This window comes from Pelobates fuscus, chromosome 2 (genome assembly GCF_036172605.1).
Source record: "Pelobates fuscus isolate aPelFus1 chromosome 2, aPelFus1.pri, whole genome shotgun sequence".
In the NCBI taxonomy this organism is placed as follows: Eukaryota; Metazoa; Chordata; class Amphibia; order Anura; family Pelobatidae; genus Pelobates; species Pelobates fuscus.
Genome location: NC_086318.1, coordinates 83,990,337 through 84,008,335, shown reverse-complemented (window position 1 = coordinate 84,008,335; position 17,999 = coordinate 83,990,337). Strand labels below are relative to the sequence as shown.

The 17,999-nt window shown below is 42.0% G+C and overlaps 1 protein-coding gene across 3 annotated transcripts in view; it reads left to right on the top strand.

Moving 5' to 3' along the window:
* Window positions 1-4,343: 4,343 nt before the first annotated feature.
* The window catches only part of YEATS2 (YEATS domain containing 2), a 39,511-nt gene continuing 25,855 nt past the window's right edge, over window positions 4,344-17,999 (top strand). For all 3 annotated transcript variants that reach the window (XM_063442357.1, XM_063442356.1, XM_063442355.1), the window contains exons 1-10: window positions 4,344-4,576; window positions 5,009-5,132; window positions 7,182-7,279; window positions 8,769-8,861; window positions 9,597-9,833; window positions 10,716-10,825; window positions 11,274-11,435; window positions 12,059-12,170; window positions 13,430-13,474; window positions 17,695-17,851. In XM_063442357.1, coding sequence (XP_063298427.1) covers window positions 5,033-5,132; window positions 7,182-7,279; window positions 8,769-8,861; window positions 9,597-9,833; window positions 10,716-10,825; window positions 11,274-11,435; window positions 12,059-12,170; window positions 13,430-13,474; window positions 17,695-17,851 — 1,114 coding nt within the window. In that variant the 5' untranslated portion in view covers window positions 4,344-4,576; window positions 5,009-5,032. The remainder of the gene's footprint in view (window positions 4,577-5,008; window positions 5,133-7,181; window positions 7,280-8,768; window positions 8,862-9,596; window positions 9,834-10,715; window positions 10,826-11,273; window positions 11,436-12,058; window positions 12,171-13,429; window positions 13,475-17,694; window positions 17,852-17,999) is intronic.

Genomic DNA, 17,999 nt, shown 5'->3' with positions numbered 1-17,999 from the left:
ATATAAAGGAATTGGTGTTTTACTACGTGGCCTCCCAATGTACAGAGTCGACTTTTAAGAACCGGTCTTTCAGCACTTCTTCCAGTTGCTCCTATCACAGTAATAGTCCTTCCAGATGGAGGAGCAACTAGATTAGTCACCACTGAATGTTCGGCACCAGTGTCGATCATGAATGCACTCCTTTTCCCCCCTATTGATACATCGACCATAGGCTCCGCTCGACCAAGGGGGATGGAGCCCGGTCGGTATCAATAGTCCTCCATGACCGTGTCAGCCAATCCTACGAAGTCCCTACCTTCTCTATCGCGGGACCTTTGCGCTGCTGGAATATATCTATCTTCCCTAACACTTCCTCTGTTCCCATTACTCCCTCTATAACCATTACTCCCTCCGGGACCTCCTCTACCTCTCGCTCTGCCTCTAAAGTTTCCGTAGCCTGCCCTGGGTTGGTCTCTCTCGTACTGCTCTCTTTGCGGACATTCGTTCCTCCAATGCCCTTCTTCCTTGCAATACGCGCACTGATCCCTACTCAAAGGCTCCCTACTCCATCTATTATTGCCTCTATCTGGGCCCCGTTTATCTACGCCTGCGATTGCTACCGCTAGCATATCAGCCTTTTTACGCATCTTGCGCTCCTCCTCTTTCTTACTTTCTGTATCCCTGTTCATATAGACCTTATTTGCTACCTCCATTAGTTGGGTGATGGACATACCTGCAAACCCTTCTAACTTTTGTAGCTTGCGCTTAATATCTCCGTATGCTTGGCTGACAAAGGCGGAGTTAACCATTCGGGAATTGTCTGCGTCTTCCGGATTAAAGGGGGTATACAAGCGGTATGCCTCCAATAATCGGTCATAAAAGACACTGGGCGCTTCATCGCTTTTCTGGATCACCTCAACTGTCTTCGACATGTTAATGGCTTTCTTTCCTCCTGCTTTCATGCCAGCAATTATAGCGTCTCTATAGGCTCTGAGTTGAACCATATCAGCACCATTTACATTCCAATCGGGATCAGTGTTGGGATAATGTGTTGCGGCCCATGCTGCTGGATTAGCTTGGTTCAAAGCACGGGCTCTATCCTCTAGTGCTTTAATGGCTGCTTGATTAATCCTTGTCCTTTCCTCATTGTTAAATAAAGTCATTAGTAACTGCTGGCAATCAGCCCATGTCGGATTATGCGTCTGTACTATTGAGGTGAACAGATCAGTCATGGCTTGTGGTTTCTCAGTATACGAGGAATTATGGGTCTTCCAGTTTAAAAGGTCGGTAGTGGTAAATGGGACATATACGAAGACTGGGTCAGCGTGTGCCATTTGACCTGCGGCATCGATATAAGCTGACCCGGGATTCAGACGAAGAGGCATCTGATAGTGCTTTAATTGTTGGGCACCAGTCAACTGTCGGGTTTGGATGGGGCTACGTAGGGAGGCGTCAGTCATGGGTTCCGGTCGGGGAGAGATAGGGTATGGGGATGTGGGAGGTTGGTTTTGGGAAAAGGTGGTAAATAGAACACTTCGAGCCGAGCTAGATGAAGCTTGACCGGAAGTCTGAAGTGGCGCCAAATCAGGATATTCGTTTCTAATGGGGGTGGGTTCTGGTTCCGGAAGGGGAGATTTAGTACGAGGGGGGGTGGATCCTGTACTGGAGGAGGAAGCGGAAGTGGATAGGGGTAATGAGGGGAGGGCTGCAGGTCTTCCTGCGTTTGCGTCACTTCCTCTTAACGGAAAGTAAGGGGGCGGCAAAGGGATCTCGGACTCAGGGGGCGTGTCCAAAATGGGCCTAACACCAGTCCTAGTGGACGAACAAGTCCTAGCTACCATGAGGCGACACTGCTCCTCGTGGCATGTCTGGAGCCATTTTGGCGAGTCATTTACGGCCTGTCTCCAACAGTCAATATAAGGAAACTGGCCGTAAAGTTCAGGCCTACCTGATACAGCCACGTGTAAGCGCTGTACCAGAGTTAGATCCAAACTGCCACGTGGCGGCCATGCCGCAACCAAAGTAGGCCACTCCCTAGTGCACAAAGTAACTAAACGCACAGAAGACATCTTAACCCCAAAATCACAGGTTTTGAATCCCTTTTTAAAATTCTTAACCATACATCCTAAGGGATCCGGAATCGTTGACTGCGACGCACCCATTTTTAACAATGGAACGTCGTCGACAACGATTACTATACACGCGTACTATTCAACAGTCACACCCGTTTCCTTTGGCAACAGCACCACGTGGTACGGTTACCAAGTGAAACGTACACAATAACACAATAAACACTCAGGGAATTCCCGTACACACACAGCTGTTACACCAGTCACTATATAATCAATATTATGCCCTTTGGCGTAACTATACAGTCACCCACGCTATAATTCTCTATATACGAATTACACGTCTATAACACACCCCAGTAACATCGTCTTTTACAAATAGCGGTTACAGTACGGTTAGCATAGGTCAAAGCACAAGTTAAGGTCACAATACAATTATTAGTGGTTATGGTGTTAAAACATGCAATTGACGACAATGATTAGTACTTATTATACAATGTCAGTAAATATACAGGGTTATGGTACCGTGCACTATAATACAGCAACACACTATTAACACTCTCGCTAGACGGCTGAGCTCGCGCTATCTAACAAGATATACACTTTACTAAAACAATCGTTAACACATTTACAATTCCCAACTAAACTATTGGCCAGTACCTTGAATGGACTACCTAAAACTATATACACCCGTTTTGGTTAGCCACACTGCCCAATCACCACATATATAGCGAGCTAGAGAACCGAATTTACACAGGCGCCTCTTAGTCGTACTATCAAAAGTCTAGTGGGTTCCAAATTTACACGCCTTCCCACTTAGCCCAGATAGGATGAGAACTAGCGAACCGAATTTACACAGGCGCCGCTTAGTCTCCCGGTCCCTCCGACCTAGCGAACGTAATATACACCCTAGAACGCTAGTCTAGACAAGACACCGGTGTCCGGCTAGGGCTATTTACACCAGGACCCCGCCTGACTAACCAAATCAAACGGTCTGACTAAAGAGCGTTCGATCGAGCGGTGCGCCTTCGCTCCTTCCCTCCGACAGAGGGGGCAGATACAGATTCAAAAACCCCTTTGGGCCTACCGCACAATCGGTATACCCCTAGCGGGTCCTGCCGTCTAAAACAGCAGTTGTCTTACCTCCTCGTTCCTGAACCTGAGTTCACACTCATCGACGGGGACACCCCAGCACTTCTCACGTAGAGGCCGATGATCTCCTGGACAACAGACCAGTGGCGCCGAGACGAAGGGAGGTCCACGCAGAAGTTCAGGGGTGCAGCCGTAGAGAACGTGGGCAAAGATAGACCGTCTCACGCCTCTGCCTCTCAGCTACCGTTGAACGATGAGCTTCCCGGCCAATGCACCAAATGATACCGGAGAAACTGACGGAAGCCAAGCACAGAGAGATGGACACAGGTTTCTTCAGGAAGGAAGAGATTCTTTATTGGATCACCGATCGGGACTCAGAGGGACTAGCGTCACCAAAATACAGCAAATTCTGAGCCCCGGACAATAGTGCAGGCTCCTTATATAGGCATATAACTCCTCCCATATTAAGCTCCACCCGCACATTCTCTTAACCAATCAATACAAATAAGAATTAACTTCCTGTTTGACCGCATGGCTTGTCCAGCACAATGGAGGAGGGGGAATACTATATCCTGTATTCTTGCACATGCTCCGTACACTACTGATCGTATCTTGCCTCGTGCAACCAACTGATCGATACGTCAGCATATGCACGTACACATGCCACGTGGTAATCTCGGCCTACTAAATTTATTTTTACCGAGATTCCACCGCAATAATAAATTATGTTCCATATATGAATAGTTAATGATATATTAAAGCCCTGTTTCTCCTGAACAAAATGATATATAATAAGTCTGGGTGCATATAATTTGAAAGAGGGGAACTACGGGTGAACAGACATATAGCGCAAATTCCAGTTTTTGTTTTGATCAGAACGTGCACTATTGACTCCGTCCTGAAGGGGTTAACCAACCCCTAACTGCAAACATATCCCTTTAGACTTCAAAGGCATTGTTTACAAATATTTAGAATAAGTGCTCACTAAACATTTTAACAAACAATCGCTTTGAAGGACTATTTGGCCCAATAAAGAACTCTAGCGGCCAAAGCGTGCTTTATAATGCGGGCTCCTGGCTAAGATAGGCGACTACAGCTCGCTGCCCTCTGTTTGACAGCAACCAAGATGGCGAACCGAGGGCTGCTGCCTCTTGACGTCACACGCCCGAGCCGCTAATATTTACACAAAGGCGCAGGCACCTACGCACGTGGGACACAGCGAGAGACGAGGGGGAGACGCTTTCTTGCTAGGGAATCGATTCGATAGGCGCTCTACTCTCCGCCTGCACACCGATCGCCGCAGACAGTGCCTCCTCCTCTATAGACACAAAGCTGAGGCCGGGGATCAGAGCAGACCCGAGATTTGCTTTCTAGAATTCCTATTGGTCACGTGTTCTCCCCCCCACTCGCGTGGGTCCTTCCCTGCACATTGCTGGGTGAGCAGTACATTACTAAAAGTCTGGGGGTGGAAGTAGCACCATCATATACAGTCGTGCAGGAAAGAGTGATAACTCTCCCCCAGTGCCCCAGGGTTGCAGTGCTCTGGGTATCTGATGAATGGAGGAGTAAATGTGCTAGTGTCAACAATTGGGAGACATAATACATGTGCTATGTATGTTTGACTTCTAATGCATTTATTGCCTGCAGTGTTATTAAAATGCATGGCATAAAATTCACATATTCAGCCAGGCCATTAAATTGTGATCCCACGTAGGCATGTTTGCGTATGTTCTAGATAAAACTGGATATGTACAATAAAAGAACTGACTGTGGTTCTGACAGCGCTTAATTTAAAAAAAAAAAAATTACATATTTGGTTGCCTATAGTTTGTGCGTTCATCAAATTTTTTTTACATTTTTTTTTACAGTGCAGTTATCAAATTCAAGAGAAAATGTCGGGAGTGAAAAGAACAATTCAGGATAAAGATCCAGATTACGAAGATATCAACATTGTGCATCAGAATAAGCGCCACAAAGCCATCGAAACCTCAGGTATATGGGAAAATTAAAACTTCCTTTATCCCCTTTTTTCTGAGTTTAAACACCACTGCATCTTGCTAAAGTGTTAATTATGCAAGGGATCTGCATTTAAAAGGATTCCGCATAAAACTTGGGCAATTCTTAAAAATAAAATGGGTACATTTTTGTTCTGTGTTGGACTGCAACTTTAATCTGTCAAACAGCTGGAAACAGCTCGGTATATTAACTTTGTAAAAGTGTTGTGATGCAGTTCACAACATGGCTGCAAATAAGGCAATGTTAAAGGGACACTATAGTCACCAGAACAACTACAGCTCCTTTCAGGCATTTTCATGTAAACACTGCCTTTTCACAGAGGAGTGGCCTCTTCATCTAAGGAGTGGCCGCTTGGAGGTGCTTCCTGGGTCAATGCTGCCGAAAAAGCAGTCCTGACGTTCAGCGTCCCCACGCTCTGCATGGAGACGCAGAATTTTCCTCATATAGATGCAATGATTCAATGCATCTCTATGAGGAGGTCCTGATTGGCTAAAACGGCATTTGGCTGATTTTCGCCAATCCAATGCTTTCCCCATTTTGATGATGTCACAAAGGGGGCAGAAGGGGAGTTTTAAACTTTTATAGGGTGGCGGCGGGGGGGCGCAAGCTTTCTAAATGGTGGGTTAAACACTATAGGGTCAGTAATACATGTTTGTGTTCCTGGCCTTATAGTGTTCCTTTAACTTCAGTGTGCCCACGTGGCTCATATACACACACTATTTATCCCATATATTCTAGTTTTTTATTTTGCTAAATAGAAATGTCAACAGCAGAGGCATAATTCTGTAATCTTCTGTAATCTTTAATGCATTTCACCAGATATCTACATCATGTAGCACTAAAAAGATAAGTGTGACGCGTTTCGTAGTACGTGTTTGTTTCATACTTGTATTTACAGTATGGTTTTAACATAAATGGTAAAATTGCAGAAATATCAACTGCTGTACAAATGTGTCATAACTCCGTATCCAGATTCATAGTTGTATCGTAAAAAGGACTCTAGGCCAGCCTTTCACATATCTCACTTTCTCCAAAATAAGACCACAAAAACACAATTTAAAGCAATTTTTGTTTGTGCCTCAACATTAAGTGGGGTTCCATCTTAACAATCAGAGTTTCCATTGGGTCAACATGTGCAGTACCTTATTTCTTTTTTTTTTTTTTTTCTTTTTTTTTATTTTTTTTTTTATGTTTTTAGTTTGACACACACTAGTTCATAATGATCAGGACTGGAATTTTCTGTAGCTTTTTTTGAAATTTTTATTCATTTTTGTGTCCCCAACAAATAGATTTGGTATCTCAAACTTATTGACGATCATTAAATATATTTTATCTTACGGTTGTTAACAAGATTTAATAAATTTAAAGTACCATTATAGGGCCAGGAACACAAACATGCATTCCTGACACTATAGTGTTAAAAACACCATTTAGCACCCTCTTGCCCTCCCTAAATATAGTAAAATCTTACCTTTACCAGTCTGTTGCTGCTGGCTCTGTCCCTGATCTGCCTGCTTGGCTGACATCATCAGATGTGATTCTCTGAGCCAATCACAATACTTTCCCATAGGAAAGCATTGGATTGGCTGAAACTGTCAAGGATGCAGATCCAACACAAACCAAACACAGCCCTGGCCAATCAGCATCTCCACATAGAGATGCGTTAAATCAATGCATCTGTATGAGTCAAGTTCAGTGTCTCCATGCATAGGGCAGAGACACTGAATGGTAGTTCTGCACACTGTACAGCACTGCCCTAGGAAGCACTTCTAGTTGCCATCTGAGGAGTGGCCAGTGGAGGTGTCCCTGGGCTGTAATGTAAACACTGCATTTTCTCTGAAAAGACAGTGTTTACAGCAAAAAGCCTGAAGGTAATGATTCTACTCCTCAGACAAAACACAATAAGCTGTAGTTCTAGTGACTATAGTGTCCATTACATTAAGTGGATTAAATATCCTGAGATGGAATTTTTTTGTTTCTTTGAAACAATACTTTTTTATTTTTTTTTTCATGTTGGATGTATAGCTCGTGATGCTGCTGTCCAGAAGATCGAGTCAATTGTCAAAGAACAGTTTGCGGTTGAGTTGAAGAATAAAGAACATGAAATTGAAGTGATTGATCAGGTATATAAACGCGTTCTTGAGCTAGAACTAAAACGATAACCACTTATTTTTTCCCGTCATATTTTCTGGTTGCATTGCAGCAGCTTTTTCAGCCAGTGAGCTAAGCCCTGCATGTGGTGGTTGAAATGAGCCGTTATGTAAAGATTGAAATGAGCCGTTATGGTTAGATGGTATGACAGAATTCCACGTTGAGAAGTATTTTATTTCTGATTGGTGGGTCTATGGTGAAGGAGGGAGGTTGTGCACTTCTATGAAAAGTAACTTCTTTATTGTTTTATTAATTGCAAGATTCATGTAAATATAGTGAGGGTTTCTTCTGTAGGGTCTGGTGGGTGATTGGGAGAAGCTTGTTGGATCATTGGATGCCAGCGTAGATTCCTCAGTTCTGTTGATATATCTCAAGATAGATTTCTAGCTGCAGATGTTGTGAATCAGCACCCGTGAATGGGACAGACAACAGGGCACTTATTTTATTCTTGGTACACAAGAAAATATTTAGACTTTTTAGAGTTCCAACCTCCGTAAAGATTATTTGCCAGACGGGGGGTTCGGAACACTACTATTGATTCTTAATCTCCAAAAAAAAAAAAAAAACGATTGTGGTAGCTAATTCAAAACCAGGATGGGAATCTGAATAAAAGGAGCAAATTACAGGTAAAAGAACAAGGAAAAAAAAAAATATATATAATATATATATATATATATATATATATATATACTCCTATAGATGTCACAATCCAATCCAGTAAAACCCCACTGAATCTATTTTAGACTCCTCTTCTCCTGACTCGTAAGCATGCCTGTCGGTTAGCAGAGGTGAAGTCAACACCTTTCCTAGTTTGTGGCAAAATTGGAAGCACTTCAGACTTTTTTTTTTTTCCTTCTTTTGGATCAACAGCAACAACATATGTGAGGAAGGCTGAACTTGATGGACGCAAGCCTCTTCTCAGCTATGTAACTATGTAATACATTTTAAGCAGGTTTGTACCAGCTGGATCTGGGCATTTAAAAAAAAAAAAAAATGAACCTTTTTTGATGGCTAAGAGCCAGGTACAAACTACATTTTAGCATTTAGTGAGGTGGGTCCAGTTTTTCAACGCAGTGTTTGTTTTGGGATTACAACGTCTGTTCTTTCAGCTTCCAGGAGCTTCTCACGGGGGAGAGTTCTCTCCTGTGTATTGCTTTAAATGTGTGTTTTGTCTCCTGCATTGCTTTGACTTTCCGATTCAAAAATAAACAAACAGAAGACGTTCTATGTCTTTGCCAAGATTCAGAAAATATACACAGTATAAACCTATCAAGATTCACATTAAAGCCCTACACTGAAATTGTGCAGTACCAGTTAACACAATTAAGACACTCTGTATACACTTGTAGTTCCTTGTGGACTTATTTTTGTCCGTATATATAGGTCAGGAATATCTGGCTTTGTGGTGATGATCGATTTTTATTTTTTATTTTTATTTATTTTTTTTCTCTCCCTTTACAGCGCCTCAATGAAGCCAGACGCATGATGGATAAACTACGCGCTTGTATTGTTGCTAATTACTATGCGTCTGCTGCCCTCAGTAAAGGCCAGGAGGTAATTCATGTTTTGTGGGAAATGGAACACTTCTTGTAATTGGCTTTAAATCTGTAATGTATCTGTCTTAAAACAATCCAGTCACCCACAAATTATGGGAGATAATCTGTTCACCTCCAGGAAGATATAGATTTAAACTATATATAGCGTTTGCAAAATCTCCAGCAAACCTATAGCTGAAAAGGTCTACTTACCCAAAGATTACTCACTTTGCTTCTCAGATGGCATCTGAATATGGATAGAGCAGCTTCCGACTTGCCCATGTTATCCTGGCTTATTGGTGTACTCGGTTAATTGAGGGATGTGGCTGCAATTGGTAGTATACTCGTATGTTTACCACTGTTCTGATCTTATAAAGAACCCAACTAACCTAATAACTGTTAACCACTGAAGGACCACGTGAAGGTCTATGCCGTCATGCAGCGCAGAGCTTTACTGTCCAGTGACAGTATAGACCGTCATGCCTTAAAGGCACCTACCAGCTGGGGTTTAATCCCTGCTGGTACCAAGGAACTCCTATCGTTTGATACTTGGGGGTCCCCTTTGTTAGCTGGGGCTACAGTTGGTGGCCTCAGACTGACTGATGAGCTAAAAGCAGCCCTTCAAGTAAGAGCTTGACATTCACTGCCAAACAGAGCGACCGCGCTACCTTTCCAATTGTAGAAATTAGTTTGTGTTCTTTCAACTGTGTTCATTGTCTTATAAAACTTAATCCCATATCTGTTGCTTCTTCAGGCTGCTGCTGGTTGTGATGCGACTATTCTAAACCATCCTTCAATCAAGAAGTTTCTGGAATCTCCTTCTAGAGCTTCATCTCCTGCTAATAACCGATCCGAGACCCCATCTGCAAATAATTCAGAAACTGATTCTGTCTGTGCTCAGAATGAATACTCTGAAAAAGATGGCAACATCGATGGAAAGGGGATAGCGGCAAACAAGGGAGCACAGAGAGCAGACGCCAAGCTTGGGAAGGTACACTGCAGTAAAATGTTAAAATATTTTTTTTTGTATAACTCTGTTGGTTAATGCACACACTGTAGTACAGGGATAGGCAACCTTCGGCACCCCAGATGTTGTAGACTACATCTCCCTTGATGCTTTGCCAGCATTGTGGCTGTGAGAGCATTATGGGAGATATAGTCCAACACATCTGGAGTATCGAAGGTTGCCTACCCCTGCTGTAGTACCTGTTCAAACCTGTGACATTGACTTGATTTATATCAACATCAGCTAGACTGTTTTAACCCTTTTTAAAATCTGTAAAATAACTCCCATTGGTTTTGGCAAAGCAAGAAGTAAATTGTAATTATAATCCATTATTCAATTCCATGAAACCATTGTTCACTTCAAGTGGAATTCAGCCTTTCTGAATTTGATAATCGCAAGAAAATGTCTGGTTTAATGTAAAAATTGTTACACGTGAAATTTAATTTGAAGGAACCGTGCCCCCCACTACCACAATGATCTATGTAGATTGTCTCTTTAAATGTTCTGCTGATTGAAGCATATTTTGAACAAACAACACAGGAAAACTGTCTGTCTGTCTGTTTAAGTACGTGACATTTCAGGAACTTCATATATGTAAATTTGATGACCGTTGTCCTTTTAATAGAAGACTGGAATCCTACAGCTGCTTCCACTGCAATAAGATGGTGTAAATTATTAGTAGCTTTTGGTGATGCATACACACAGTTGTGTTTTTGTTTTTTAAAGTATGTAGCCATAAAGACATTGATTTTTAGTTATATTATCAAGCACAAAGATCTTTGCCCTCACAGTAAACCCGTTCTAATAGTCAAGTCTTTTGTGTGCACTTGTTCTAATATACTTATTGTGTCTTTTGCCTATATGTAGGATTCATTGACAGCTGCCAACCTAAACCATCAAACCTCACGGTTTGCAAGAGCTGAGGATGACAATCGTCGTTTTGTGAAGAAGACCATTGTTGTTGGAAACGTCTCAAAGTAAGTTTTCATATTGTATGTGTAAAAAGGTGGCATCTAATCACAGACTTATGCGTCTTTCCAAGCCGGGTGTCTGTGAACAATGAAATACTAATGACGTAATGGACCGATCTATAAAAAAACCGAAAACATTGCAATTTAATTTTAAAAAAAATAATGTGATTGTTTGTTTATTTTGAAAAGGAATGCTGTGTCAGACTTCTTGTGAATTTAATTTCACGTTATTGGGTAATTGTATAACTGTCGATGTTTTGACTCAAATAAACTCCATACAAATAAATGATTGTGTTTATGTGACCTAAATACAAGATAGGGTATTGTTGAAATGATCGAAATAGCTTACAAATATCTTATTCAGGGTGTTAAAGATGGTGCCTGGGTCGTCTTACACCGTGAGACTGTTTCTTATTATTTAAATATGTTTATTGTACATTTTCTTCTACTCTAGGTATATTCCTCCTGACAAAAGGGAGGAGAATGACCAGTCAACCCACAAGTGGATGGTGTATGTAAGAGGTTCTAGAAAGGAACCCAGTATTGACCACTTTGTAAAGAAAGTTTGGTTTTTCCTACACCCAAGCTACAAACCTAATGATCTGGTGGAAGTCAGGTGAGTACTGCGAGCAGCATTTTCTGTTTTAACTCAATTGGCTAATTGACGTACATTAATAATCTGCTCCCCTCTGTCACCTCTGAGCAGGTTTTTATTTATTTTTTTCTCCACTTCCTGTGAGGTCACCACCTCACTCATTGAACATTCTCACCGTGCTTACTACTCCCTTATGATGCCAATTCTAATAAAAACTATCATTACAAAAAAAAGTTGTCATTAGCCTCATTTTGATGGCTAAATCCTTTTGGGGAGTCCAATATGTCCCGATAACTAAGACTTATTTAGGATATTCTATTTTATATAACTTACTAAATTCATAATTTTATATATTTTTTTATTTTATTTTAACCATTTTACCGTTGGCTGCTTGTGCTGCCGGGGGACAAAATACTGAGGATTTCTTTAGGTCTGGCTGCAAAAAGCAGGTGAATTAATTTAATTATATGAATTTCTACTGGAATTTGCCTTCAGGCACTGTAGTCAAATTCTCTGTTTTGGTAAATATTCTGTCATTGTAACTACATTTTGGATAACCTCATAGTCTTACAAATGCTCTGAAAATAAGTTTGGTTTTTAAACTGTCACTTGTCACCAGTGTATTTATTTATTTCTAATTCTAGAGAACCTCCATTCCATTTAACACGACGAGGCTGGGGAGAATTTCCTGTGAGAGTTCAAATTCATTTCAAAGACAGCCAGAACAAGAGGATAGATATAATCCACAATTTAAAGGTATCATGTTTTTGACTTGATTTTTAGATGTTTTTTTTTTTTTTTTAATTTTTGTTTTCTGCGAAAACGTATACTTTTCACTAAACCTCTTACATTTTGTCAGTAATCAAGTTAACACACCCAGCCTTACAGACAACCCTCCCAGTACGTAGCACTTACAGACTCTGCATTCCAGAGTTAAGGGATGTGACCTATATTCTACACGGGCACAATTTTAAGATTTTTGTTTTTATTACATTATTATTATTTTTTTTTACCAAGTCTGTGCTTGACAAGGAATCAAAGTCTGTCTTTTTCTGTTTTGTTTTTCTTTTTGTTCGGTTTGGAACCATGGACCCAGCAAACTCCCTTTTGCACTCCCCAGTTCCAAACAAATGCCGTGTTCAAAGGTTACTTCTGTGAAGAAGATATGTTATCACATTGCAAATCCAATAAAAGATGGTCTGCATATGTTTAATGTAATGATATAATTATTAGTAAAATTGTTCTGTTTAAAAAAAAATTTAATTTAATGTTTTTGTAAAAATATTACATAGTGGCTACCAATGACTTTACTCAATTTCTGTTAAAGCAAGAGAATACAAATACACATTGGCCTGGATGCCAATCTTTCCATATGGAAAGGGCACAAGGCACTCCTCGAAGACCTCTGGATATGGCGTTTTCTCATACCCTACTATAACGTGACGTCATGGTCTTCCATAGAAAATCAGCATCCAATGATTATCTATGGCAGAATCGCAGGCGTATAGCGGTGAGCGCCACACGTGTGTCCGCGTTCCCAAATTCTTCTCTATGAAGAGCTTTGGATTGGACAGTTACATGATGGGAGGAAGTTGCGGCAGCACAGCGTCAGTTATTTTTTTTTTTTATTTTATGGCAGGGCAGCTGAATAAGAAGGGGCATCAGGACTGTACTGTTAGGAATACAGATTATGCTCTCCTAATGCTAAATTGTTTAAAAAAAAAATTATCTCACAAAATTGCTGGATTCTAACTTCATTGCTAAAAGCAAAACATGCAACATATTTATAATGTATAAATTGCAACAAAACTATAACAAAAAGTTGTGGGTTACTGTTATTTTTGTTGATCAACAACATACTGTCTGAAATCTGCTGGCTGTCAGAGGATTATAAGAATTATAGTCCGCTAGATGGCCAATTTCTAGACTCTGTAAATTTTTTGTTGTTGTTGGGTTTCGCAAATGAAGTGTTGCTTAGACCTTTATGTTAACCCTCTTTCACTTCCCTATCACAGCTGGACAGAACATACACCGGTCTGCAGACTCTGGGAGCTGAGACGGTAGGACTTTTTATGATTATTACTAATGTATAGTGTTATTTTAAATGGTTTTTTTTTGCCCTTCTCTGCGTTAGTCAGGTCTTGTATTGAACCCCTACAATACCAGAATCGAGTACAAATGTTTTTATTTTCATGTATTTTACAGTATAAAATCTAGAACATAAAGCCTCACTCACCCTCATTTATACTCTAGTTATGATAACCAGTGTGTAGAGGAACGGATTTCTCTGCCAGAAACTACCAGTCACTGGTATAATACATGTAAAGTTGTTGAAAATATCAGCTCACCTCTTTCATTAGAACAGGAAGTTTCACTGGGTCATAGCATTGTTACACTCCGGAAGGGAGGAGTGAGCTGTCAGTATTACATTAGCAGTCCAGAGATTGATAAAGATTGCTCTGGCAGGTTTAAATACCTTTATTTTAGAAATATATGATTTAACTGTATTTAGTGCATGTGGGCAATGTACTCAAATGCAGGCATTCTTTTTAAAATATGTTGCCATATTCAGTAAGTTGCACTGCTAGGCATGCCTTCACTGTCCTTACAAATACAAGTAAGCAAGGTTTTTGTACAATTTTTTTTTTTCTTCACACTTACTGTACGTGAGAATTTTTTTTGCATTTATACTAATATTTCTGATCCTATGTGAAATATTGCAAGATAATGGACACTGGATACTGTTTAAAAGAAATTTCATTTTTCAAATATTTTTTTATAAAGGATAAACAAACAAGTGAAATATAAAAACGGTACATTTACAAATGTTTGTTTGTAGGCCAAGCAATCTATGCACAAACCTGTTGTTATATGATTATATGCTAACTATGCATCCCTTGCTTCAAATAAATGGCATGCTAATATTTTTTTCAATCCAAATGTGTTTAGTAGTGAAGGGGTTAAACATTATAAAATAATTAAGGAGGGGAGGTTTATTTTCTCTGTAGTATAAAGTTTTTATAAAAGGCGTTTTCTCAAACTAAGCTCTCTTTAACACTACATAGCTTCTCTTGAATCAGGCATATTGTAGTAAACATTGTTCAGTGAGCAGAATTAATTTAAATCCAACCCTGTTAAAATATTTATTTTTTATGTATTGTCAACCGTCATGCATAAAATGTCTTGTCATACAAAATACAAGTAATGCAGCTTCCCAGCCCACACATGCCTAAATGCAAAATACATTTAATCACTGTTTAGTAGATATACCCTCGAAAGCTCGCATGCATTTAATTATGCATTTTTCCATTGGGTTTGCATATAAAAACACAATGCCAAAGCTGCAGTTCACTTGTCTGTATCATTTGCAATCCCTCCCTTCTAAACCTGTCTAGACTTCCAATGCCAATCTTTGCAAGGCAGGTGCTCTGAGCAATTGCTGCCTTTTGAGTTTAGCTTCACTGAGCTAACCAAACCAGGCAGTAACAGGACTGGTTATCTGCTTGACAGCCAGAGGGGTGTAACAAGATTAATACAAAAAAAAAAATGGTCAAGTTCTATTTTAAATCTGCACTTTTTAGAAAATTAAAAAAAAGAGGACATGCTCTTCAGCAAGTTAGATTGCTTTAGAAATATAGTGTGTCCCTTTTAAACTCTGTATATAGAGCATTCCATAGTGAAAGGCTGCACATAGTCTTCAAGCACCATGGCCTCTCCACTGATTCGGAGTAACCGTTTAATTTTACCATCTATTACGAATTATAACCTTTCCTAATACCGTATATACTCGAGTATAAGCAGAGTTTTTCAGCCCATTTTTTGGGCTGAAAAACCCCAACTCGGCTTATACTCGAGTCAGAGTCTGTATTATGGCAATTTGCATTGCCATAATACAGACTGGGGGGCGAGGGGGGCTGGCAGAGCTGTAACTTACCTTTCCTGCAGCTCCTGTCAGCTCTCTCCTCCTCCGCCGCTCCGTTCAGCACCTCGGTCAGCTCCCAGTGTAAGTCTCGCGAGAGCCGCGGCTCTCGCGAGATTTACACTGGGAGCTGACAGAAGAGCAGAACGGACGGCGCAGAGGAGGAGAGAGCTGACAGGAGCTGCAGGACAGGTAAGTTACAGCTCTGCCAGCCCCCCTCTCCCCCCCACTGAACTGCCACTGGACCACCAGGGAAGGAGAGCCCCCCTCCCTGCCATATATCAAGCAGGGAGGGGGGACGAAAAAAAATATATAAATAAAATAAGAAATAAAATAATAAAAAAAAATTAATAATAAAAAAAAGGGGTATAAGGACCACTATGGGAGGGAGGGGGGGTATAAGGACCACTATGGGAGGGAGGGGGGGGGATAAGGACCACTATGGGAGGGAGGGGGGGGATAAGGACCACTATGGGAGGGAGGGGGGGGATAAGGACCACTATGGGAGGGAGGGGGGGGGATAAGGACCACTATGGGAGGGAGGGGGGGGGGATAAGGACCACTATGGGAGGAAGGGGGGGGATAAGGACCACTATGGGAGGAAGGGGGGGGATAAGGACCACTATGGGAGGGAGGGGGGGATAAGGACCACTATGGGAGGGAGGGGGGGATAAGGACCACTATGGGAGGGAGGGGGGGGGGGATAAGGACCACTATGGGAGGGAGGGGGGGGGGATAAGGACCACTATGGGAGGGAGGGGGGGGGATAAGGACCACTATGGGAGGGAGGGGGGGGGGATAAGGACCACTATGGGAGGGAGGGGGGGGGGATAAGGACCACTATGGGAGGGAGGGGGGGGGATAAGGACCACTATGGGAGGGAGGGGGGGGGGATAAGGACCACTATGGGAGGGAGGGGGGGGGATAAGGACCACTATGGGAGGGAGGGGGGGGGGATAAGGACCACTATGGGAGGGAGGGGGGTATAAGGACCACTATGGGAGGGAGGGGGGTATAAGGACCACTATGGGAGGGAGGGGGGTATAAGGACCACTATGGGAGGGAGGGGGGGGGTATAAGGACCACTATGGGAGGGGGTGGGGGGGTATAAGGACCACTATGGGAGGGGGTGGGATAAGGACCACTATGGGAGGGAGGGGGGGTATAAGGACCATTATGGGAGGGAGGGATGGGGGGGTATATGGACCACTATGGGAGGGATGGGGGGGGATAAGGACCACTATGGGAGGGGAGGGGGAAGTAAGGACCACTAGGGGAGGGGAGGGTAAGGACCACTGGGGGGGGGGAGTGAAGGAACACGGGGGTGGGGAGGTAAGGACCACTGAGGGAGGAGGAGGGGAAGTCAGGACATATGGGGGGGGGGAGGGGGCGGCAAAAAATGTTTTGCCTACGGCGGCAAATATCCTTGCACCGGCCCTGCACACACTGCATTCACACACTGCATTCATGCACACACACACTGCACTCACGCACACACACACTGCACTCACGCACACACACACTGCACTCACGCACACACACACTGCACTCACGCACACACACACTGCACTCACGCACACACACACTGCACTCACGCATACACACACTGCACTCACGCACACACACACTGCACTCACGCACACACACACTGCACTCACACACACACTGCACTCACACACACACTGCACTCATACACACACTGCACTCATACACACACACTGCATTCATTATACACACACTGTAAATAAATATTCAATTAATATATTTTTTTTAGGATCTAATTTTATTTAGAAATTTACCAGTAGCTGCTGCATTTCCCACCCTAGTCTTATACTCGAGTCAATAAGTTTTCCCAGTTTTTTGGGATAAAATTAGGGGCCTCGGCTTATATTCGGGTCGGCTTATACTCGAGTATATACGGTAAATGACGATATAAATGTAAAAAAATAAAAATGCAGTGTTTGCATTCCTACCTAGTTCCTAGCACCTCTGTTCAGCGTCTTCACGCACTGCACGGAGACGCTGAATGTTCCTCATAGAGTTGCATTGATTCAACTAATCTCGATGAGGAGATACTGATTGGTGCAGCATGGCGTTTTGCCACACATGCACAATAGCCTCCCAATGCTTTTCTATAGGAAAGCATTAGATTGGCTGAAATCATCAAGATTGATATCCGCCATGGAGGTGGAGCCAGGCCCGTGCAGTGTGGGAGAAAAAGTGCGTAAAATCACCTCTTCAACATGGTCGGAGCAGGGCTGGTCACCTAAAATGCAACTTCAGGACTAGTCAGGAACACGTATACTATAGGAATACATATACTATAATGTTCCTAAATCTCTGAGTTTTCGTTATCCGCAGGTTGTGGAGGTTGAGCTTCATAGACACTCCTTCATTGATGATGCTCTCTGCTCCCAGTCTTCTAATGAATCCAGTCTATCAGACATGGGTATTCCTTCACCTTCCCTGATTAAAACCTCTTCTCCAAACAAAGGGGCACACGAGTCTGCAGAAAAAGGTAATATTGTTATTAATATCTTCATATTTTCTGTTCCTTCTAATATTTTAATATATATCTCTATATCTGTAACAATTAGTCAGTACAGCACATATACAACTAGAGTGCATGTGCATATTGTGTAGTATATATGACCTATTAAATAATC